We start from the raw sequence: 24,254 nt of genomic DNA on the forward strand, positions 1-24,254 counted from the left end.
ATTAAGAAACACAACTTTGGATGGGGCCTTCAGCTGTAAAGCCACATATTCAAAAGACTGAAAACTTCCAGGAGATAGCTGCTTACATTGAAATGATTCATTAAATAAGACAGCAACCCCTCCTCCTCTCCTGCTCGCCCTGACCTCACTGATAAAACTGTAGTTAGGAGGGGTCGTCTCGATGAGAACAGCTCCACTGTTACTTTGGTCCAACCAAGTTTCAGTTAAAAACATAAAATCAAGGCTGTGCTCAGTGATTAAATCATTAATTAAAAATGTTTTCCCAGCTAGAGATCTAATGTTTAATAAAGCCAACTTAAGTGTTTTAGAGGTATTACTTGTCCCCTCGTGTTTGGGAGCAGTCTGTGGCACACAAGGTATGTTTACTATGTTTAAAGATCTTTTAGAGTGCAGCTCTCTGTGTTTTGACCAGGCCACATGTCTCCTGTCACCTAAAAGTACAGAAATTTTAAAACCTTCTAGTAAACAGGGTCCCAGCTTCTCCTGGGAAAAGTCATCACTGCCATAATCCTCACAGCCCGGACCCTTCACACATCACGCATCAGACTGCGGAGACAGGGCATGAAGAGGAACTAAGGGGGGCGAGGCTGGGCAATGTGACTTCGATTGCTCTGTTGAGGGTGGGGCTCGATGGCGAACCTTTGGCCGCTCTGGTGGGGGGTTTATGGGGGACAAAAAGGGATTGGGACGGGGGGTAGATCTGAGCCCAGCATTGACCCGCTCCATCATGTCCTCAGTGAATTTCAGGTGTGGGGAGGAGGGAGAAAGGGAGGGGGAGGAGGGTGATGGCCTGTCAGGGGTTTGGGGGACTGGGGAAGGTCGTGGTCCCTTGTCCTGGTCGTTGGTGTTGTTGAGAGAGTTGGAGGCAAATAGGGACCCCTCTTCTTGCCTTAGATGTCTCTCCTTTCTGAGGCTCTTCCTCAGATGCCATGGATGTCTCTCCTTTCTGAGGCTCTTCCCGGGTGGGGGCAAATGGAGCTCCTCCTCAAGGTTTCTGCTGGGCTTTGTCTGTTCTTGGAGTACTGTTTGTTCCTCTTTATGAGATAACTCCTCGTTTATCTCAGCCTTGGCACCAAGCACGGATGGATGACGTATGGAATAAAACAAGTTGGAGGTGAACAGTTTCACCCCTGACTTGTTAAAATTAAATCCATTTGCTTTGAACAGATGCCTGCGTTCCCAAAAAATATTAAAGTTGTCGATAAAATGCACTGAGTGGTCAGCACATGCTGATATAAGCCATTTATTCAGTGTAAACAACCTGCTGAATCTCTCGTCTCCTCCTCTGACCGGCGGTACAGGTCCACTGATGAATACAGCTGCATTCAGAGAGTTTACAGTATTTAATAATCCAGTAAAGTCCCGTTTCAGAACCTCCGACTGTTGTTTGGACACATCGTTTGACCCTGTATGCAGAACAATGTTTGTCACAGTTGGATATTCATCTGCAATTTGAAGAATTCTCTCCTTCAGGTTGTTGACCATATCGTTAGGAAAGCAGAGGACTTTAGTGTTCTTACCGCACATCCTTTGTACATCCTTTACGGCAGAGTCACCCACAATCAGAGTTTCAGGCCTAGCCTTTAGCTTTCCCTGTGGCCTTTCACTTTTCAACAGATTTTCAGACCTTATTTCGCTGCTTTTAGATGGATGGTTGTCCGATATAGATCCAGGGTCCTTTGATAGTGGAGCAAATCTGTTCTGCAGTTTCACATTCAGTTGTTTTGGAGGTTTGTTGTTAACCTTCCTATTCACGGTTGTCCAGTCCTGTTTCCTCCCGTATACAGGGGTAGAAGAGCTTCTCTGTCTCGTAGGAAGTGAAGGCCAGTCGGTTTCAGAGATTTCAGCTCGCTGTGCCCTGCCTGTGATACGTCCTCCCCCTTCCAGGAGACATGATTTATGTCTTGGTTTTGCACCAAGACAGTCTAAGGGGGGATTATCACTTGAGGATTTATAATAATGCACAGAGTCTACTTTCTTGGTCATGTTATCTGTGCTCCTTAGCTGTGTACTAGCTTGCTCATCGCCATTGTTTTGAATCAAAGGCAAGGTTGTTTCATTTCCACACAGTCCATTTACCTCCACGTTTACTTCTAAGCGATGAATTTTTGTCTCCAGTACTGCAATCTTCTGCAGGAGGCTGTGGTAGTCATCTGTGGAGAGGGAAGGCATCTTGTTGCTAGTTAGCCTAGCGGTTAGCACCTTTCCAGGCTATTGAGGCTGCTCGGTGCCCAGACCCTGTAATCAGGCTTCAGCTGTGTCTAGGCCACAGACACACGGAGCGCTGAGGACAAGGTAACCATAAAATGTTGCTGTTTCTGTTAAGAACACTCTAGTCCTAATGATCTACAAGTGTCCAGAAGTTATCGCAGGTAAGCTCACACGGAAAAAAGGGAAAAAATCAGCATAAAAATCAATAAAAATCAATATAAGAAGCAAAGCATTCAAGAGCAAAGAGATGAAGCGTCCACACTCACAAAGGGGATAGCTATTTTTTTCTTTTTCCTTTCACTCATGGTTTCTCAAAAGCAGATTCAAATACTGCCAAAGGCTTTTATTTGTTTTCTGAGAGAGTGCAGTGGTAAAACGATGACTTCCCACACAAATATAAAATAAATATAACCCATGTCTATTGAAATTTGGTTTGATAGCCAAGTCGTGAGCTGCCAGAGGGGTGAACTGAGCTGCTAGGAATTCATTATTTATTTTTAAAGTTTTTAAATGGTACCATTTAATGCATCATAGTATAAATAAGGCTACTGATACAAGAAACATGCATCACATAAATATATAAATATATCAGTATTTCTTTGTTATATACTTTGTTATATAAATTGTTATATGCTACAAAGAGACGTGCATTTAGATAGCAGAGATAATGCTCCATGCAAATGCAAGGAAAAGCTGAGATGTACAGAAAAAATGCTGCCTACAGAAAAAGGCAACACGAAACAACCACAAGTCTCTGCTGTGACCGAGCCGTGATCCCCTCTCCTCAATCTTCCTTTTTATTTTCTCTTCCTTCAGCCAAAGAGGCCTGAGTGAACTACGCGTGTAAAATAGTCAGCACTGAAGAAAAAAGCTTGATTTGAAATAAAAACACTGTAAAGTTTTTCTTTTATGTATGTGCAAAAAGTAGAAACAGAAACCAGCTTAAAGCTTAACGGCCTCTAAAATTGTAACCTCCCCTGAAACTTCCACTTCACTGCTTTTCATTTTCTATCATTATATGCGTCACTGGATGTTGGAATCTCTTGCTGATATTTAGCCCCACTTTTAAACCGTGTTTCCTGCAAAAACAAGTTATTAAGATGGCACAGCGAAAGCTGATTGGAGAGGCTGACGTGCCATCCTCATCTGCTTCTATTGTTGTCTTCAACACTTGAACCGTCAGTGAGCTCAGGCATGTTTTGTGGGGTTGGACCGGGATAAACAGACAGCTGCATCATGCTGCTGATTGCGCGAGCACGCTGTGAATACTCGGTTGATCATAATTACTGAGGGGTTGGAGAAAAATGACCACTGCGAAAGGCAGATGGGAGTGTATCCACACACCTCCCATCTCACACTCATTCATAACAGCCCTCCTGAACAACAGCCTTAAATGATTTTAAATGAAGTCGAGTTCCTTTGGGTGAGATCATTAGAATCTGTGTTCAGAAGAAGTCGTGCTTGGCATTTGTGAAAAACATCTGAATGAAAAGAAAAGAGTGTGGACTTTAAATAAGATGTGTGTACATAGCTGCACCTTCCTGTCGTGTTCAGGTCAAAACCGACCGATTTACAACTTTAAAAACTCATAAATATTGTGTTTTACATCCAATTGCCTCGAGACCTTATGACATCCTCAACACTACACACTTGAACATATAAAAGTGGTGAGCACCTCTTTTGTTAAATTTTGAGTGTTTTAATCAACTTTGTTACATCTGTGGTGTTCCCAGTCAAAAGTGACCGCCATAGAAAATGAATGGGAATCCACCCCCACCCACCGTCTGCCATCTATAATCCAGTTTTGAGATCCCTTCCCAGACGCCTTAACGCCCACTCAGGAAATCACATGATATGGTGGGGCTAGGTTGCACGAGCTCACCCGAAACCTTGGCTGATTGTGACCTACACCCGTTTTCACACCTTGGCTCATGTGATTAGGTAGAGGATCATTAAGGGGTCCTTTTGTCCCTCTTGGGGGAAACTTCCACAGGGTTTAAATCTGGGACTCTCCACCATTTGACCTTAGAACTGAAGAAGCTTCTCGGATGAGAGGTGAAACGTCTTCAAGCAACTTAGAGAAGTCCAGACGCTTTTCTTTCCAAGCTCCTTAGACTTTAGATCTACTGTAAATTTACACCAACGAGTCTGAGTTACTTTTATATTCAAACAGCAACATACATGCCTGGCAAATGATGTCAGCACAGAAGTGCAATTCTAGCAAAGTATAAGAGCTAATACAAGACTTCTGCACAGTACTGTATGTGTTAAATTTGAGCGCAAACACTAGCTAGAGATGTAATCATTTCACTTTCTTTAGCTTTAGCGTTTTTGTTATTACATGACAGTGAAACCAAAACTTAGTGCCAAACTACCTAAACAAAAAGAAAGCATTAAAACTTGAGTCTTATTTGTGTTGTCTTGGTGTGAAAGGTTATTGCTGATGTGTGGGAAGATATAAATAAGTCGAAGAAGTCAAAAATAAAAAACAGTTGGAGAATCATTGTGAGTTTAATGCAGGTTTTTTTTGTCTTTGCAGACATCACTGACATTTTAAGCACATTCGCTAAAACTGATTTTGATAAGACTGGTAAGTAGCTAATAAAATAACAATCCCCTGTCACTGATGTTGTGATCCAACAAGTCAGTTTCATCTTTTTTGTATGACGCCTAAGAACTAAGAACATACGTCTATTTTGAGTGTGTGTTCTCCAAGCTGTATGTCCCACATGGCTGCTTGTTTTTCTGCAGTGCTATCAGCCTCTTCATCACTGGGGCATATGTCTTCATTACCATATCTGACTGGCCCGCTAACACGCAGGTGGAGGAAGCATCAATCACCAGGAGCAGCAGATAACAGAATGGATGGGAGAGAAGCATTGATTGAATCCTTGGGGGGCTAAACCAAAGTCATGTTAAAGAAGGGGGTTAATGCTTCAAGGGCCACTTGAGGTGGTTGCACTCTGGTTACATTCCTATATAAAATCAAGCTTGTCTAGCTCCTGTGACATCAAGCAGTTTAATCTGATTCCTGCAGCATCTGTTTCACTATTTGTGGAGGATTTTCTAGATTTCAATTTTAAATCTACAAGTTTCTGGCCAGACTCTAATATTTAAGTGACTAATGTGAATTTCCGAGTATGCAGTTGCTAACAGAGTTGCAATTGTTGACAGTTTATCAGTTAATTGCCACATTATCACAAACAGATTCCATATAATTGCCAACTTGATCCTATTCAATCACAAACTGATACCAGACTCTGTCTTATTACCATTTTATTGCAGTTTTGATGCACTAAAGTTACTTTGAAGACAACAATGAGTTGCAAGTGGTCACAGCCACTGTTTTCCTGAGTGTGAAGCATCATTGTTTGTTTTTTTGTTTTTTTTAAAGTGAATATAAATATAAATAATCGTTAGATCACAACCAATCCAATGCATTTCAAATAAATCTAACTTCCCTTTTGGGTTGCAACCAGGTTGCGCATTTTTCCTATGCACAATCTGATTGTAGAGATTATTACAGATGTGCAAAGCCAGCTACTTAATTGACTATTACTGATAAGCTTTTTAAGAAAAGTAGTAGAACTTCAGTTGAGAAAAGGTAGATTAAAAAAAAACTAACTCAGATACAATTATGTGAATAACACTAATTCTGTCAGGGATCCTGGGTCTGAGCGACCCAGGATCCCTGAGCAGTTATGGACTGGTTATATTATATGTATTTTTGGTGTTGCTGCCCCTCTTCTCCATGTTTGTAGATATGAGTGTGTGTGTGGGTGGGTGCAGGTGTGTCTGAACTCTTGTTTACAGGCGCCTTCAGGCCTGGTGGGTGTGGCCCTGCTAGAGGACTGGCCACACCCGAAGCCACACACCTGCTGCTGATCAGGGCTTGTCGGGAGAGCTACTTAGGAGAGTCTTGGCGCTCCCACCGACGCAGGATCATTACGTTAGACTCCCAAGTCCGTGTGTGTGTTTAGGAAGTGCAGATCGTGTGTGTGCCCGCGGGGGTCAGTGTTTAACGGCTGCCTCTATTTTGTTCCTACAGGAGGAACGTGGAGAGGAAGGGCAGCATGCACAGGGTGTACAGAGTCACGACAGCGGGGAGCACGAACACGGACGCCACTGGAAGACACACGCGGGAGCCTTGGGGAGCACGGGGATTAATTGTGCATCTATATTTACCACACTTTAAATAAACGCACTGTCTACACACAGAGCTCCACGCCTGGGTCCTCCTTTCCCACATCTCCACAGTCTGCCAACCAGACCGTGACAGATTCATGATATGTAACAGCATCCTGCATTTAAAGATGGAATTTACTTTCAGTCAGTAAACTGGTTGACCTTTGACTATAGTGTAGTCATTCACCACATTGGTTTACATGCTTCTGTCTTTGTTTTCTAGGCGTTCACCTTTAACTAGTTGACTTGATTCTTTAAGCACCAGTGTGCATCTACAGAAGAACAGGCCAAATACAGACAAAGCATTCAACATTCACTCAGGATTAGATTTGTTGTTCCAAAGAAACGGAATCAGAGGGAGCCAGGGTTGGTGATTGTTTCAGTCGGGGATCACTGGGATTGGACGCAGGAGGGATAAAGTAGGCATTGATTAGCAGGGACTGGTTGGGATCTGGGCTCATTTCATTGGCTTACCTTTTTGTATCTGGGGACAGGAAGCTGTTTTGTTCCAGAAAACATAAAGCACCAAGACACAGAGTCGATGACAGCATGCAAAAGAGTAAGGTGGAGAAGAAAAAAAAGAAAACATTGATCATATGAAATTAAAGTTATAGGTGACAAAAAAACAAAAACGTGCAAACAACAGAGGAGAAAAACAAAAACAAAGCAGTCTGCAGTGTTTCAGAAAGATTTTTTGGTTTACACAGCTCAGAGCGCTGCTGAAATGCCAAATGTGGAAACAGTCTGAGTGGAAAATAAATGATTAAAGCAATAGTGGCTTTGAATGGCCTGTTGATACAGTGAATATAATTGAAAATCCATTAATTTATTTGTTTATATTTGGCTATGTTAATTGGATTTGAGACAATAGTTAGTGACAGTTTGAGACAAGTCTGAGTTACGCAAACAGCTCTGTGTTGTTGTGCTGCTGGAGACTTTAACACAACAGCTCACACAGTATCCAGATCATAGTAGAGAAAAATAGGATTTCAACACATGCAACATGAAAACACGTCCATATGGTGAGAGGGACACCTTCAGTGGCACTCATGGCTGTTTCTCACAGTCAGGAGTTAAAGTGGGCTGGAACTATTTAAGACTATGTTATTAATAAGTAAATAAGTCTGAGCGGTTGATTCATGCTCTGTAATTTAAGTGAGTTTATTTTTCAGCTCATTTCTTTTCTGGCGTGGCTCTTTTGTGAGCGGGTCACTCATTTCATAACCCCTCATTAATGCCGCTGTTGTGACAAGGTCTGTTTGATCGTTTGCTAACCTAACCAGCAAGACTTTTGTGCCTCAACAAAAAAACCAAGGAAGGATTTCACAACACCCTGGATGAAAATGTGCTGCACTTTCTATCTGCTACCGCTGGACATGCCTTCCAGTCAATACTATGGGCACACTCAACCCATAATCCTCCTAAAAGACATGCATTCTCACATTTTGATTCTCATCCCTGTCATGCATTCATATGTGCAGGTCGATGAAGTGGGATCACTAAAACAAAAGATTAGGATATCTTTGTTTTGCTAGCTACTGACACAGAGCTATATTCCTAGTTAGAGAGAACACGTTCAATATGAACAGGTGATCGCTTCATTGTCAGACATGACAAAAAGAAAGTTTGTTTAGTTACAAATTTGTTAATTTAGTTTAGTTAAGTCAAAGTTAAAAGATCACCCTGAAAAGGTATCTTGTTAATTCATGTTGTTAAATGTACTTGACATTAAAGAATGTGTTAGTTAAAAGCTGTGTGAGAATCCTGGACACTGCAATTAGAGCAGGCTGCAGAACCAAGCTGCTTACAGTATTTTGGTGACTCTTGTAGTAATAACATGGCACTTTGATGGGGTAGGACATATTCACTGTTTGTTTAAGAGTAGCAGTTACCAGCTTGAATTCAAACTTGCATTGAAAAGCATGGCATGAAATAGGAGTATGATTAATCTGATAACAATCTTAATATTGCTCCACAGAGAACAAATAAATCTATCCAAGCTCACAGTAAGTAAAAGTTGCTTCTTTGTTTGCTTGTTTGTTTCTTTGGCCAGAGCTGGGATCTGGTTAGCTAAGGTATGTATGGACACCTACCCTGGGTATTCCTAAGCTGTTTACCACAGGACATTTTTAAGCTTAAAAGGAGCAGAAATGTAAAAGCAACATATTATGCTCTAACTTGTGTTTTGACTCTGGGTATCTTTGTACGATGAGCCCTCGTTCCTGTATAAAGACACCATATCAAATCTGCATATCCACCAGCTGCATTGAACAGTCTTTTCTTTTGAGGTTTTGCAGATTCTGTGTCCACTAACTAGGTTTCATTGACTTGTCAGCATGATGACAATATTGGATCAGTCGGTGAACCCTTGGCAGCCACCTGTAGCTCTGCAAAATGTGTACTCCCCAACCAGTTGGCAAAACCCTCTTTGTGATGGGTTTGACATATTGCATATTGCTACGGCAGCAGTGTGAATGGATGTGATGGACTTGTCTACAAACACGGTCCAGCTACTCTGTTAGCTGTTGTGAAATGTGAAAGGTGCCACACACACCGAAAATAGAGGAGGTTCAGTTTCAAAGTAAAAGCTGCACCTTTTAAACATGTTAACATGTTCACTGGAGCGCTGAGGCACAGCTTTTACTTTGAAAGTTAACATTTTCAATTCTGGTTTGCACTTTTTCAAGTTGCAATGTCGCTCATAGTTAGTATGTATTTGCAGACAATCAATAAGCATTAGTCTCTCCCTTCAGAGGCAGATTGTAGTTTACTTTTTAAATATTAGTGCATATTTCATGATTTTGATTATGGATGCATTGAGTAAGGATATAATTCTGAACATCAAGAAGGCATGCTGCAACCTCCTGTTTTCAGTCATTACGTTAAGCTAAGGTATTTATCTCCTGGCTCCTAATTTATACTTAACAGAAAGAAGACTGATATTAATCTTTGGGGGGTTATTCTAAGTTATTCTAAGGATGATGACGCACAAACAATAAATGACCTTAAAAGCCTTCATTGACAAATAACATTTATAATTTATCATTTAGCTAGCAGACACTTGCGGTCTAAGGCTTTACAGCACCAGATATGAATAACAATTGATTTTGCTGCAGCCATGATATAGCAGCTTCTTACTCCATCCTTTCTGAATAGTCTTGTGGGAATGTCTGCCGGACACTTTATCAATATTTACAGCTGAAATATGACAAGTTGAAAAGTACGAAATGAATAATTTCTCTAATGTTTCTGATGTTCCTCCGTTTACTGTGATGTGGGGAATAAAAATGAAGACAAGTTGTTTCATAAACCCTTATTATGTAAAAGCTGTGACATGAAAACAGTTGCAATTATTGATAATGAATTTTTGAAAAAGACCAAAAATATCTCTAAGAAACCAAGTGTGTGTGTGCTCTCACATGAGTGTGTGTACTAGGAAATAAAAGGAGTCTCTGCAGCAGAAAGAAGAGACTGGAAGATTATGTGGAGTGTTAATGTAGGTTTTAGTGTAGGTCGTGGTAAATTAGCAGGTCTGGGTTTTGCAACTGCATTGTAAGACAATGTGAGGCTCACTGATAAGTGCAAAAAACTCCAGAAAAATCACCAACTGTGTTTCTTCCTCACAGTGATGTGAAAATGATTCAGCAGCTTGTAAAACCACCTTGAGCAGCAGTAACCCGAAGTCATCATTTTCTTTATGACTTTATCAGTTTCTCACATTGTTGCTGAATGACTGGAAGGTACCCAGGCTGCAAATCAAGCCCTCCACCACTGTGCTGTGTTTTCACCAAAAATGCCACTGTCCACATTTAGCTGACATGTGGAGTCTTTATAAGGAGATTGGAGGGGTTGTGTTGGCGTAATTTGCAGCTAGCATGCCATGGTGCACATCCCATTTGGACCTTTAAAACACACTGCACACACAGCGGTAACCCTGATCACTGACAAGTGATGACCTAGGAGTGACCGATCAGTTTCCCTGAGAGTGATTGGCCACTCAGTGCATCACGGCACACTCCAGAAAGGACACCTTGTTTGCAACTGAACCATGCGAGTGTCATGTCTGAGTGGAGTAGGCAGGAATGGTGGACCCAAAGTGCAGACTCACAGAGGCAAAAAGGTGAACTCAAATGCAGCTTTATTGCTGGATAGCAAAAAAACAAACAACTGGCTAAACTGAGAATACAGACAACTAAACAGGCAGGCTGATGGAACACACAGTATGGGATGAGGGAGATCACAACATACACAGCAAATTCAAAAGTGTTAAATGTTTTGGTGTTAGTAGTCTTCTTGCAAAAGTAGAGTTAATTTTAATCTAAGTAGAGTCACATTCTTTTAATGTAACTCTGAGGTGTAAAATGATAGTAGTTAAAACCGAGTGTTAAAAATGAGTGTTTCTATGTCAAATCTGGAGGTGTTACAATGGAAACATTAACTCTTGACCTCTTAACTCTGAACTCCTACAGGGGCTATGACACCAACAGAGTAAATTCACAGACTCCGCCCCCAGCACCATAGGCTCCAATCGAAGCTGAAGTGAAGCAGTTTCAGAACATTTTGCTCTACATATTTGAGTTGTTTGCCATGCTTGGTAAGTCATTTTTTCAAAGATTGTTTCAATTATTATTATTATTAGCAAAACTGAAGAACTAGAAATCACAGAGCAAAGAGCTAGAGCAAGAAATACAAAACTAAATAATAGACACACTAAGTCACCGTCTGTAGACAAACAGGTTTGTTCCTCAAAGTGCCTTTGACATAGTGGTTTAAATTGGCATCCCAATAATGAGAACAGGCTACATCTGTCCAGTTAATTATTCTCTATTTTTACTCCTTTTTATTGTAATTTTAGTGTATTTACATTTTAAAATGGTTCACAGAAACACCAGGATAACATTATGTGTAAGCTGAGATAATAGTTGTATCTCTAAAAAAGAAACAAAACACATAAATTTGTATTGCACAGGAGGAGGTCGGCTTAGACCTGGGAAAACAGTTGGGGAAACCCCGACTGACGATGCTTTCAGTATTTATTTATTCTCCACCACTGTTTCGAAACACACTTCAGTAACAAATTCCTTAATTTCCTAGATTTTTGTGGGGGTTTTTTTGCAAGTGCAGGATTTGAAACAGGATTTAAATCTACGCTTTGACTACACTTCCTTGCTGAGTGAATTGGAGTGTTGTGAAATTTGTGATCCTCTGACTTTTCATCTAACTATGGATTTTGTTCGATGATGCGCTCAGACTCACTGTGTGTCTTTCTCATGCCTGGGAAAAGATGATCTCAAAAGATGATCCAAACACACACACACACACACACACACACACACACACACACACACACACACACACACCCAAATACAGGCTAACTAAAAGAGTGGGCCCCAACACTGAAATTCAATCATACAAGAGATATGCCATCATTCCCCACTTTAATGTGTTAAAGTTGTCCACCTGATGCTCTGATTCCAAGGCGGCCGCTGTGTCTCCCTCCCTTTCATCTAGCCTGTTCGACCCTGCTCTGTGCAGGCTGAGACTTGTCTCTCCACTCTTCCTTCACACTTTACCTCTTTTCCCTTTATCTCTGACTTTTGGCTAACTGACTGTTTTCTAGTGTGAGAGAAACTGACTAGATGTAGATTGCTGACAAAGTAAACCATTCTCTGCAAATATTAAAGGGGGAATATACTACTGTTTCAAAACAAGAAAAATGAGGAAGTCTTACAGAAGTGCAAGCATGACTAGCGGTTCTTTAATATACAACAAAAGCAGGAGAAATATATTTTCTTTAAACCCTCTGTGCTTTCTAAACAATATGCATTTGCAATAACTTGCAATACCGCTCTGAGTGACTCGAGGAATATGATGTACCGTGAAAATAACACTGATGGCAAAGATTTGATAAAGCAGTACAGCAACCCAGAGATGAAGCCAGCAGTGAAGAAAGCAAACAGCCCCTTTTGGCTATAGTAACCTTTCCATGAAAGCAGGTTTTCAAGAACTCTGGAAATCCAGTTCCTGCAGGAACCTACACATGCACTTTGCTTGGTTAAAAGGATGGGGACAAAATATTGCACTGAAGTTTGATGTGCAACATTCTTTCAGATGGCAAATTGGATGCTGCTATCTATATGAAGTCGAGAAGAATCTGCAGCAAATCTGAGGACAATCTGACCGGCATTTCCTACCATGTGCCAAATCTTCGGACAGATGGATAGACAAGCTGATAGACCGCCTGGTATGACGTGCTACTACAAGGACAAAAAGGAACAAAGGCGTTGATTCATTTTTAAACTCTGAACATGTGTGGCTCGTGTTGTGCTTTGCCCATGGGCCTGCAGATCATTCTAGCAGGCAACGAGGTGCAAGAACCTTTTAGATCTGAAAGAAATAACCCAGATCAACTGTGACTGTTACCTGCTAAGATAATAAATTGGAAGAGTCAGGTGTGAGTGGAAGCACTAAGAAGCAGTGATTGTGGATTCCAGCAGCCGTCCGGCCTGCTGTGTCTGAAGTCGGGGAGATCAAAAGCTGAAACAGCACTCAGTTTTCAGGTGCTAATAGATTGTTTCTCATATTCAGCGAAGTATAATCAAAAAGTATAATCATCTCTTCTAAAAAAATAAAGGCTATGAGAGACTTTTGAACAAACAAGCAATTCGTTTTTACAAGTATTGTAAGGACATAAAAGTTGAGGGGCCAGCTAAGGGGGCAGGGCTATATAGGAGGTGGGCAGTTGCCCCCCCCCCCTTGCCCCCCTGTAGAGCCACCCCTGATTTGATTACACAACTAATGCATTGTCACATACTTTTATTTAGCTTCTGTGCTTTTCCAGTACACAAAATAATGTTGTAAAATGTGATATGTTATAGAATAATTAAAGTTTCAGTTCAATTCAGTTTTATAGTGCCAATCTACAATAGCAGTTGCCTTAAGGTGGTTTATATAGTAAAGTAAAGACCTTACAAAAATATAGAGAAACAGAGAAAACCCCAACAATCATATGACCCCTATGGGCAAGCACTTTAGCAAGAGTGGGAAGGAAACACTCATGAAACTGTGAAAGACAAATTATTTGTCTATTATTATGTTATAATATTATAAGTGTTCTCTTACACGAGGGCAGTAAGAACTTAAAAAGATGTTTAAAATGGCACTTTTATAACATTACCGCATCTTATTTTAGGCAAAGTAGATGTACTAAAATGTTAATATAAATAAAAACGCCTGTTCTGAATTCTAAGTGTAACATTACCCAGTCTGCCTCTGCTGGAACTAGTCAAACAATAGTGGTCAGATGTAGTCAGCATTAGAGAAAACACGATACCAAAAACTTAGTAGTAGGTACCCATATGAGTAGACGATTCTTAATAATATGTTTATCTCAAGTATTTAAACAAAAACTGCTTTATCAGAAAGTTATATTAAATTACTGACATCTTCATGGGTCATTTATTTAAAATGTTAGAATTATATTTTGTTGATAGGACACAGTGATTTTATTAGAGTTAAAGCGGCGCTATCTCGGCAGCTGAACTAACTGCCATCTTCCATATGTAGTTTCTACAGCACCATTTGTAGTTTTTTTTCATGGGCTTGCAGGCTTCCTTCTGTTTTTGTTCAGCATGTAAGGACCAGAACATTTGTAGGCGTATATTGGCCCCTTCAGTTCTGGTAGAAGAGCTGCTTCAGTACTTATACTGCCTATGATGGTATGGTACCACAGAAAAACAATTCTTGTTGTGTTTTCAGAATATCGAATGGAACTGTGAGTATCAGTTCTGGTGACATCCTGTAGTCAGTGTTGTAGTATGATATATTTTAACCCAAATCAGTCTGTTTTACCAGAACTTACCATTCAACTGGATGCTTAAATGTAACCAAGCAGTGTCTGAAAATGAAAGTAGTAATAAAAACATCTCGACATCTGAAAACAGATTTGTTCTGTATACATCCTCACTACAGGAGGTAGAGTTTCAAATATGGATGGAAACAGTCACATATTTTGGGTGGGCACTGACATTCTACCTCTTCTACTGTTTAGGCTGTCGACGTGTTGGTATGAACTTCTTCTGAGGAGGAAATTTACAATCTCAAATACCAAAGTAAGACACAAAAATTGCACATTTCCTTTGTGGCTTTAAAAGTAGTGACCTTACTGAGCTTTATCAGTATCAACTAGCTGTAAAACAAAGAGCATCTCTATTGATGGCCAGAGATGGGCAGTAACGCGTTACTTGTAACGCGTTACTGTAATCTGATTACTTTTTCCAAGTAACGAGTAAAGTAAGGGATTACTATTGCAAAATCGGTAATTAGATTACCGTTACTTTCCCGTAGGAACGCTGCGTTACTGCGTTACTAAAACCGTGATTTTTTTTGCGAGAATGTCTCATGACAGTGACGTAAGCAAGTGCGACGTTGGTGACAGCAGCTGTGTGCAGATCAACAATGGATAATATATCGAGTGCGGGAGAGAGTATGAGCGTGCAGCGTTTAAAGTGTGGAAGTACTGACCTTACTTTGAGTTTGATTCCATAAAAAGTGACAAAAACATTAGCGTCCATCGTGCGTGGGAAGAAAACTTCTTTTTACAGCGAAAAAAACCCCTAAACTTCCGAGCAAGCACCGAGTAGCTACGACGTGATGGGAAACTCACAGAGACACTCGCGCGGATTCTTCAACTGACCGCAGCACACCTACACCAGGGTAACCCTCCGCCTACCCTGCTCCTGCTTTACAGGTGAAAATAGAGCAAAAGGACCGCTGAGTCTTTGACTTTATTTATTTTCTGCTGTGTTTTACTTGCATCTGTTTGAAAGAGTGAGTGTAAACACAAAAAATATTTTATTTTATGTGCTGGAATGTGTAGAAAATAGGTTTAAATGTTAAACTAATTTATTCAAGTCAGAGAATGTTGCATATAATTAAATGTTTTGCTTGATGCATAAAGTTAAAAGATTAAAACTGATAAAACAAGTTAAAAAAAGAGACTTTTCCATTTGATTACATTTTGTATGATGGATTATGTAGAAAAAGTAGAATTGGGCTGAAAGATCTATCACTTTATCACCTCTTCAGGTTGTAAATCGTGTTTTTAAAAAGTAACTAAGTAACTAAGTAACTAAGTAATTAATTACTTTTGAAAATAAGTAATCAGTAAAGTAACGGGATTACTTTTTGGGGGGAGTAATCAGTAATTAGTTACTGATTACTTTTTTCAAGTAACTTGACCAACACTGTTGATGGCCAAGGTCTCGGAGATGAAAACTGAGTCATTCTGTGCCATTTGCTAAAGTCTCACCAGGGGTGATGGAAATGAAACACTCCAAAGAAAGAGATTTAGAGAACTTATTTGTCAGTACTTGAGTCATCATGATGCCACACATTCTGACTGCTTCAGCCAACAACCATGTAGAGGAAGAATTCCCAGCTCTGAGCTATTTTTGTCTTTCTGGCCATCTACATGTATGCACTCTCTTATAATGCATTAAAGCCCAAGCAGGCTAAATTAATTTATTTCTCTCAAGTGAGATAATGGATGTGTTCTGATGCACTTGGCTTAGTAAGCTTCCTGGGATGCTGGTTCTGCTGAGGGAAGGAAAGGAGAGAAGTTAACGATGTAAGACCTAAAACTTAATAGCTTCTTTCACAAATGTTAAAGCCTGATCCTGTGATGTTGTAGCCCACCACTGCACTGATAATGTACAGTAATGGTGAACTCCCGTCAGATCAGGCGATAACCTTTTTAGTGAATCTCCCACGAGTCACGTTTTTTAATTACCTGTGCATCTGCAAGCTGCTTTGCAACCCATCACAACCCCAGTTCCTTCATTTTGTGTTGTGTACTCGCTGATTCGTGTACTGGCTGTTGTCACTGACACGTGCTAGTGTAGCATTTAGCTTGCTTCAGTACGCTTCTCATGCTGTTTACACACATATCTTCCCCTGTTTCCTCAAACTCAAGTATATTGCTTCCACCTTGTACCACGTTGGACTTCTCATGAGCCATATAAGGAATCCACTATGTATTGTTTTTACCTCAAAAACAGGATTTGCAGCACTTACAATGCAAAACTTCTTGAGGATGGGACAAAAGGTTAAGTTATTGTGTTGTCACATTATAAAAAACATGAAAAATGAGCAAAACATTTTAATAAAGCCTACTAACACCCCTGATAAATATACAGTTATGGAATGGCTATCATATACTTACATAAACCTTAATGAGGAACTGATCAATATAACATTACACAATCCAGTCCCATAAAATAATTATTTCCCCGCCCTTTAGCTCCTGGCTGTTGACATTTATGTCTGCAAAAATGACCCAAAATAAATCTTCAACAGTTCCACAACTCAAAGGCCAAACTGGTGTATGAATATGTTTTCTACAACGGCTGTGTCTTATTCGAGAGACTATGGTCGTCACCCTGCACTGCGCAAACCTAAATCCAAAATTTCACTGTAGCAAGCATGTTAGTTTTTCCACCCCTTCTCCCAAAGACCCAATCACCAGCTTAACCTGCAGTAATACAAGCCAATCATGCTGTCTCAGCCATTAAAGAAGCTTTAATGTTAGCTGTGTCCCAAAACCTAGGCCGCATCCATCCAAGGACCCTGCCCTCGCAGTCTATGTGGGCGGGGTCCTTCGAAGACCAAGAAGGGTGGAAGTGAGCGGCTGTAAAATTGGACAGTCTAGCCTTCAGATTTGCGTCACCAGGTGTCTCGGTGGAGTTTAATAAACTCAGCCGTCTGCTCCTTGCTATCTAAAATATAACAGGACACCGGCGTAAAGTCTCGAACATCTCGCACTTCTGTTTAATCGGTTTTCTGTTCAACATTTATTCAGCTGTGTGAAAACTATAACTTTAATCTCAGCCAAACCGATTTACTGAGGAACAAATAAAACACTGAAAAAAGCCAAACAATAACATTTGTAATTATCTAAGTGACTTATATATCATGTTTAACCTGAGTAGAAAAAGACTGCGGGGGGTCTGAAAATGACGTCCCGGGAGTCCCGTGTTCTCGGCGGCTATAGTGAGCCTTGACCATCCAGACGTCTCTGAAAACGTCGGAGCGCTATTGCAATTATGTGATCTCTTGATAAATGGAGCAGATAAAACTAAGTAGCTGCCGCCATTATTGGAAACTGGAATTGGCTGGGCCACGCTATGCATTCTGGGATAGGTTGGGCCAAGAAGGATACACCCGGCCCATCCTTCAAATCCGGGGAAATGAAGGACGCATTTGTCGGCCGCATTTGGAGCAGCCTTCGAATTTGGACAGCCTTCGTCGCCTGGCTGTGATGTAATCGGCCTTTAATGTCCAACTAGTCCATGCATTCATCTTTAGTAGGCTTGATTACTGTAACAGCATCTTTACAGGTCTACCTAAAAAATCAGTCAGACAACTACAGCTCATTCAGAACTCTGCTGCTCGAGTCCTCACTAAGACCAAAAAAGTGGACCACATCAGTCCAGCTCTGAGGTCCTTACACTGGCTGCCTGTCCGTCAGAGGATAGACTTTAAAGTTCTGATGCTGGCCTATAAAGCTCTGAATGGTTTAGGACCAAAATACATCAATGACCTCCTGACCCAGTATGAACCATCCAGATCCCTCAGGTCATCTGGATCCGGTCTTTTATCAGTTCCCAGAGTCAGAACCAGACACGGAGAAGCTGCATTCAGCTTTTATGCTCCTTATATCTGGAACAAACTCCCAGAAAGCCTCAGATCAGCTGAAACACTCAGTTTATTTAAATCCAGGTTGAAGACTCACCTGTTCTCAGCTGCATTTGAATAAAGCACCAAATCCACACTTTAAGCTTAAATTTCAAAACTTACATTTAACTACTGATTTTATCTACTGTTCTGATTTTATCTGTTTTGATTTTATATACTGTTGTTTGTTTGTTTGTTTGTTAACTAGTTAGTTAGTTTATTTGCTTGTTTTATTCAATTTTAAATCATGCTTTTTATTTGTTCTTGTTTCTAATGTCTCTGTAAAGCACTTTGAATCACCTTGTTGTTGAATTGTGCTATACAAATAAACTTGCCTTGCCTTGCCTTGCCTTTAATAGTGGCCTACCAACGATGCGGCCTAGGAATTGGGACACAGCTGTTGTGTAGCTTTGCTCATGCGTAGGAAAGGTTAAACCTGCAGTGGGTTAGAGGTTTGATGCTTTGCTGATGACGTGAAAGTTACCTTGTGAAAACCTTGTAAAACTTCCAGTTCAGTGTAAGAAATTTGACAAATATATCCATAACTGATGGACAAGTACAAAGAAGTCTAACATATGGTTGACAGTAGATGAATTTCCCTCGTTTAGAAGGGCTACAGGTCTTTATAAAATCAATAACCAACCAATAACAGCCCAGAGAGTCATCATTGCTTCTTGCTATAACATCTGTATCTATACCTGGAACTTAATGGAAATACTATTTGAAGTCAGCACATTTCTGGTTTGAGTAAGTGCTAGTTTCCCTCCCCTTTTGCTTAGTGACATGCCTGCCATATGGAAATTAAGTTCACTTCAACATGATAGAAATCAGAAAGGTGAACTCACACATGGTTTTATTAACAGTCTGAAGATTCAAGGCGTAATGCCAAAAGATCAGTGGGTTTTTTTTTCTTCAATGGTATAAAAAAAAAAAAGAGAGAAAAAGGTTTTTAATCACAGTAATTTTGCCTTGTAAAAGTAGCTTTCATAAAGGTAATCCTATCAAATAGGTCTGGCTCTCTTCTTGTTGACATGTCACGGCAAGAATTTAATTAAATGTTAATAAGAGAGAGTCTGTGGGCTTTTGTGTCCTATTACCTTCATACTTATTGCTTGGTTCAGAGCCTTTCAGGTCCACTTACAAATTAAAAGTAGATTACTATGTGTAGCGGCCAAGAAACCCACAGACCTCTTATATTATGTGTACAGTTTAACTGAAAACGGCTCTGCAGCAGCCTCTATAAGCATTAATGAGTGAATTAATTAGTAGAAAAAGGAACTTCACACTGCGTGGTAACTTGTTTCTGTGCAGTGGAGGTACAGTGGATAACTCATTCATCCTTTTTGAGTCCCAGAAAACAAGTGACTGAAGATGATAGATTATTGTGTGGATGCTTTAAGCATCCACACTATTGAGTTCCTGTTTCTCTTTATTCTTTATTATTATTATTGTGTGGATGCTTTAAGCATCCACACTATTGAGTTCCTGTTTCTCTTTATTCTTTATTATTATTATTGTGTGGATGCTTTAAGCATCCACACTATTGAGTTCCTGTTTCTCTTTATTCTTTATACTTTATTCTAGTTGCTTCCGTACACTTTTTGGCACTTAACTACTTCCACAATTTTCAGCCGATTTTCACCATTCAAATTTTAAACTATTCTGCTATTTTTGCTAATGCCGGCTATATCTTTTGGTATTTTTAACTATTATACTTTTTAAAATATTCCACTTTTTTCCTTTAATTTGTCCCATTGAAATTAATGGGAAACTTCAGCAATTCTGCTAAATTTTGCTTGTTTTTGAAACTTAACTACTTCCTCAAATTTTCACCTAGAACAACCATTCAAACTTTAAAATGTTCACAAATTATTGGGCTATTCATGTATGTTTCAGCTTTTTCAAATATTTTACCGTTTTACTTTTATGCCTCTTAAAGTTTTGAGTTGCAAAATTGTGATTTTTCACAAAATACATGCGTTGTTATGGTTGCTATGCTCTTGGCTTCCAGTGTGACACTGAAGCTTTTGCAGCCTTCTCTTCATGTCCGAACAACTGTTTGCTACTTGCTCAATTTTCACTCAACTTCCACAAATTATACATCAAAACGTAGGTATTTTTGCTGGCTTTCAGAAAATGTCACCATCATTGTTGTGGGATTTATAGAATTTTGGCAAATCTCCTCAGACCAACACAAGGTCTCAAAACTCTGCATAGAAAGTCAATGGAGAGCTTGTTCAAAATCATCGCTGGATTTCTGTAATGAGAGGCATATTCGAATCGTCATATCTCCTTAACGAAGCAAAGTTAAGACATGAGGCTTGTCCCGGTATATCTTCAGACACTCGTGACGCTCACAATTCAAGAATTTCTTTCTCACCTATTACCGTTCTGAAATGAGTTGGACTTGTTTGAGGGTAGGAAATTCGTCCTTCGCTCAGATTTCTTCAGATTTCAAACTGTGGAAATGAACCACTTTTTTCTCTCGTCATAACTTTTTGTTGGATTTCCACAGAGACCTGAAAATTTCCATGATTGTTCACCAAAGCCTGCTGTCTCTTACGGTGAAAGAATGATATCGATACTCCAAATAGATTTCAAGTCACAAAGCGTTGTTTGAGGGCAAGTCAAGGCAGTTTTTGCTTCGCTCTACTCAGTTATGGTGCATTAGAAGTCAAATATCTTTAATAATTCATATTTTAATGATAAATTGTAAACACTGGAAGATTCCCCCATCTCTTCTGAACAAAACGGTGTAAGAATGACCGCTCTAGCCCCTACGGTTTGGAAATTATGGTCATTTGTTTGAGGGGAGTCCTCACTATGAGAAATAGGCTGCAATAATCCTGTGCCTCTCTGTGCTGCGTGTGTAAAAAGAGGCACATGTTTTGGCGGGAAAAAGTACACAGGCTCTCTGATTGGTGGATTCAAATTCAGCAGCTCCCAGGCTGACCTAGAAACTTACTTCTCTCTCCCTGTGCATTTTTTTGCTGATTTTTTCATTTAACAAGTATATTTGAGGGACCCTCAGCATGTTCAGCATTTTTTCAGCTGTCCATTTTGCTTTTCCAATTTTTCTGTTTAACTTATTACTATTGTGCTAAATAATACTATTTCTGCTATTTTATAAGATTTGTGCCTAATATAGTATTTCTGCTAAATTACAATATTTCTGCTTTTTATACTATTTGTGCTAAAACATAGTATTTCTACTAAATGTAGTATTTATGCTTAATCATACTATTTCTGCTTTTTATGGGATTTGTGCCTAATATAGTATTTCTGCTTTTTATAGGATTTGTGCTTAATATAGTATTTCTGCTAAATTATAGTATTTCTGCTTTTTATAGTATTTGTGCTAAAACATAGTATTTCTACTAAATGTAGTATTTATGCTTAATCATAGTATTTCTATATATTTCTGCCAGGTCCCCAGGCAGCCAATCCTCTGTGAGGACTGAGAAATTCAAATTTTCAAATCAGGGCCTGCACGGCTTCCCAGCCAATCATATATGTGTCCTGAGGCATTCAAATTTGCATATTGGGGCCTTCATGGCTTCTAAGCCAGCCAATCATATCTGAGGGCTGAGGAATTCAAATCCACAAATCAGGGCCTGCACGGCTTCCCAGCCAGCCAATCATATATGTGGTCTAAGGCATTCATATTTGCATATTGGGGAATTCGTGGCTTCTAAGTCAACAAGTCATCCATGTCATATATCTCTAAAAATTCACATTTTAATGATAAATTGTTAACACTGGAAGATTCCCCCATCTCTTCTGAACAAAACAGTGTAAGAATGACCGCTCTAGCCCCTACGGTTAGGAAATTATGGTCATTTGTTTGAGGGGAGTCCTCACTATGAGAAATAGGCTGCAATAATCCTGTGCCTCTCTGTGCTGCTGCGTGTGTAAAAAGATGCACCTGTTTTGGCGGGAAAACGTAAACAGCCACTCTGATTGGTGGATTTAAATTCGGCAGCTCTCTCCCTCTGTGTGTGTGTGTGTGTGTGTGTGTGTGTGTGTGTGTGTGTGTTTAGTGGGAGAGAGAGGACCCTGCCCTTATTTGACAGCATGTCATTGTAGGATTTAAATTGAACATAGTTAGACTGGTTGACTGGATTAGAGCCTGTGTTTGTGTGTCCCTCTGTGCATTTGTGTTTCAATAAGTTATTACTATTCTGCTAAATCATAGTATTTCTGGTACTTTTCGGTACTTGTGCTAAATACAGTATTTCTGCTAAATCATACTATTTCTGCTTTTCATAGGATTTATGCCTAATATAGTATTTCTGCTAAATTATAGTATTTCTGCTTTTTATAGGATTTGTGCCTAACATAGTATTTCTGCTAAATTATAGTATTTCTGCTTTTTATACTATTTGTTCTAAATTATAGTATTTCTGCTTTTTATAGGATTTGTGCTTAACATAGTATTTCTGCTAAATTATAATTTTTCTTCTTTTTATAATATTTGTGCTAAAACATAGTATTTCTACTAAATGTAGTATTTATGCTTAATAATAGTATTTCTATATATTTCTGCCAGGTCCCCAGGCAGCCAATCCTCTGTGAGGACTGAGACATTCAAATTTTCAAATCAGGGCCTGCACAGTTTCCCAGCCAATCAAATAAGTGTCCTGAGGCATTCAAATTTGCATATTGGGGCCTTCGTGGCTTCTAAGCCAGCCAATCATATCTGAGGGCTGAGGAATTCAAATCCACAAATCAGGGCCTGCACGGCTTCCCAGCCAGCCAATCACATATGTGGTCTCAGGCATTCAAATTTGCATATTGGGGAATTCGTGGCTTCTAAGTCAACAAGTCATCCATGTCATATATCTCTAAAAATTCATATTTTAATATTAAATTGTCAACACTTGAAGATCCCCCCATCTCTTCTGAACAAAACGGTGTAAGAATGACCGTTCTAGCCCCTACGGTTAGGAAATTACGGTCATTTGTTTGAGGGGAGTCGTCACTATGAGAAATAGACTGCAAAAATCCTGTGTCTCTCTGTGCTGCTGCGTGTGTAAACAGATGCACCTGTTTTGGTGGGGAAAAGTGCACAGCCTCTCTGATTGGTGGATTCAAATTCACCAGCTCCCAGGCTGACCTAGAAACTTACTTCTCTCTCCCTGTGTGTGTGTGTGTGTGTGTGTGTGTGTGTGTGTGTGTGTGTGTGTGTGTGTGACAGAGAGAGAGAGAGAGAGAGAGAGAGAGAGAGAGAGAGAGAGAAAGGCTTTTAATGGGATGATCTCATTCTAAGATTTAAATTCAATATATTTAGACTGGTTGACTGAATTGGATCTTGTGTGTGGGTCTCTCTGTGCATGTGTGTTTCCTCATGTGTACATATTTGTGATTGTGTGGCTGTAATAAATTTTTTTGCAGATTTTTGTCATTTAACAAGTATATTTGAGGGACCCTCAGCATGTTCAGCATTTTTTCAGCTGTCCATTTTGCTTTTCCAATTTTTCTGTTTAACTTATTACTATTGTGCTAAATCATACTATTTCTGCTATTTTATAAGATTTGTGCTTCATATACTATTTCTGCTTTTATAGGATTTGTGCTTAATATAGTATTTCTGCTAAATGTAGTATTTATGCTTAATCATATTATTTCTGCTTTTCATAGGATTTGTGCTTAATATAGTATTTCTCCTAAATTTAGTATTTCTGATTAATTATAGGTTTTCTACTAAATCATAGTACAGTATTTCTGCTTTTTATGGGATTTGTGCTAAAACAAAGTATTTCTACTAAATGTAGTATTTGTGCTTAATCATACCATTTCTGCTTTTTATAGGATTTGTGCTTAATATAGTATTTCTGCTAAATTATAGTATTTCTGCCAAATTATAATATTTGTGCTAAAACATAGTCTCAATTTAAAATTACAATATTCATAGTTCATCACAGTGTCTCTGGTAAATCACAATATTTCTGCACTGTTGTACTATTTTTCTAAATCATAGTGTTTCTGTAATGTTTAAGTACTACTATATTATATTTTTCTTTCTAAATATAGCATTTCTGCTATATAATTGTATTTCTGCTATGTTATAATATTTGTGCTAAACCAGAGTATTTGTGCTGTAT

General features: G+C 39.4%; 1 protein-coding gene across 2 annotated transcripts in view; it reads right to left on the reverse strand.

Moving 5' to 3' along the window:
* doc2b (double C2-like domains, beta) overlaps nucleotides 1–24,254 on the reverse strand; it is a 216,244-nt gene that overhangs the window by 80,697 nt on the left and 111,293 nt on the right. Inside the window, exon 3 of one of the 2 annotated variants that reach the window (XM_086309485.1) lies at nucleotides 6,892–6,915. The exons of the other annotated variant lie outside the window; for it this stretch is intronic. Within the exon in view, the coding sequence (XP_086165611.1) occupies nucleotides 6,892–6,915 (24 nt within the window). The remainder of the gene's footprint in view (nucleotides 1–6,891; nucleotides 6,916–24,254) is intronic. 2 annotated transcript variants of the gene reach the window in all.

The sequence above is a fragment of the Aulonocara sp. 'chitande type north' Nkhata Bay genome, linkage group LG10, assembly GCF_057382095.1.
Source record: "Aulonocara sp. 'chitande type north' Nkhata Bay isolate Kocher_YH1m ecotype deep benthic linkage group LG10, A_spYH_male_GT1.1, whole genome shotgun sequence".
NCBI lineage: Eukaryota > Metazoa > Chordata > Actinopteri > Cichliformes > Cichlidae > Aulonocara > Aulonocara sp. 'chitande type north' Nkhata Bay.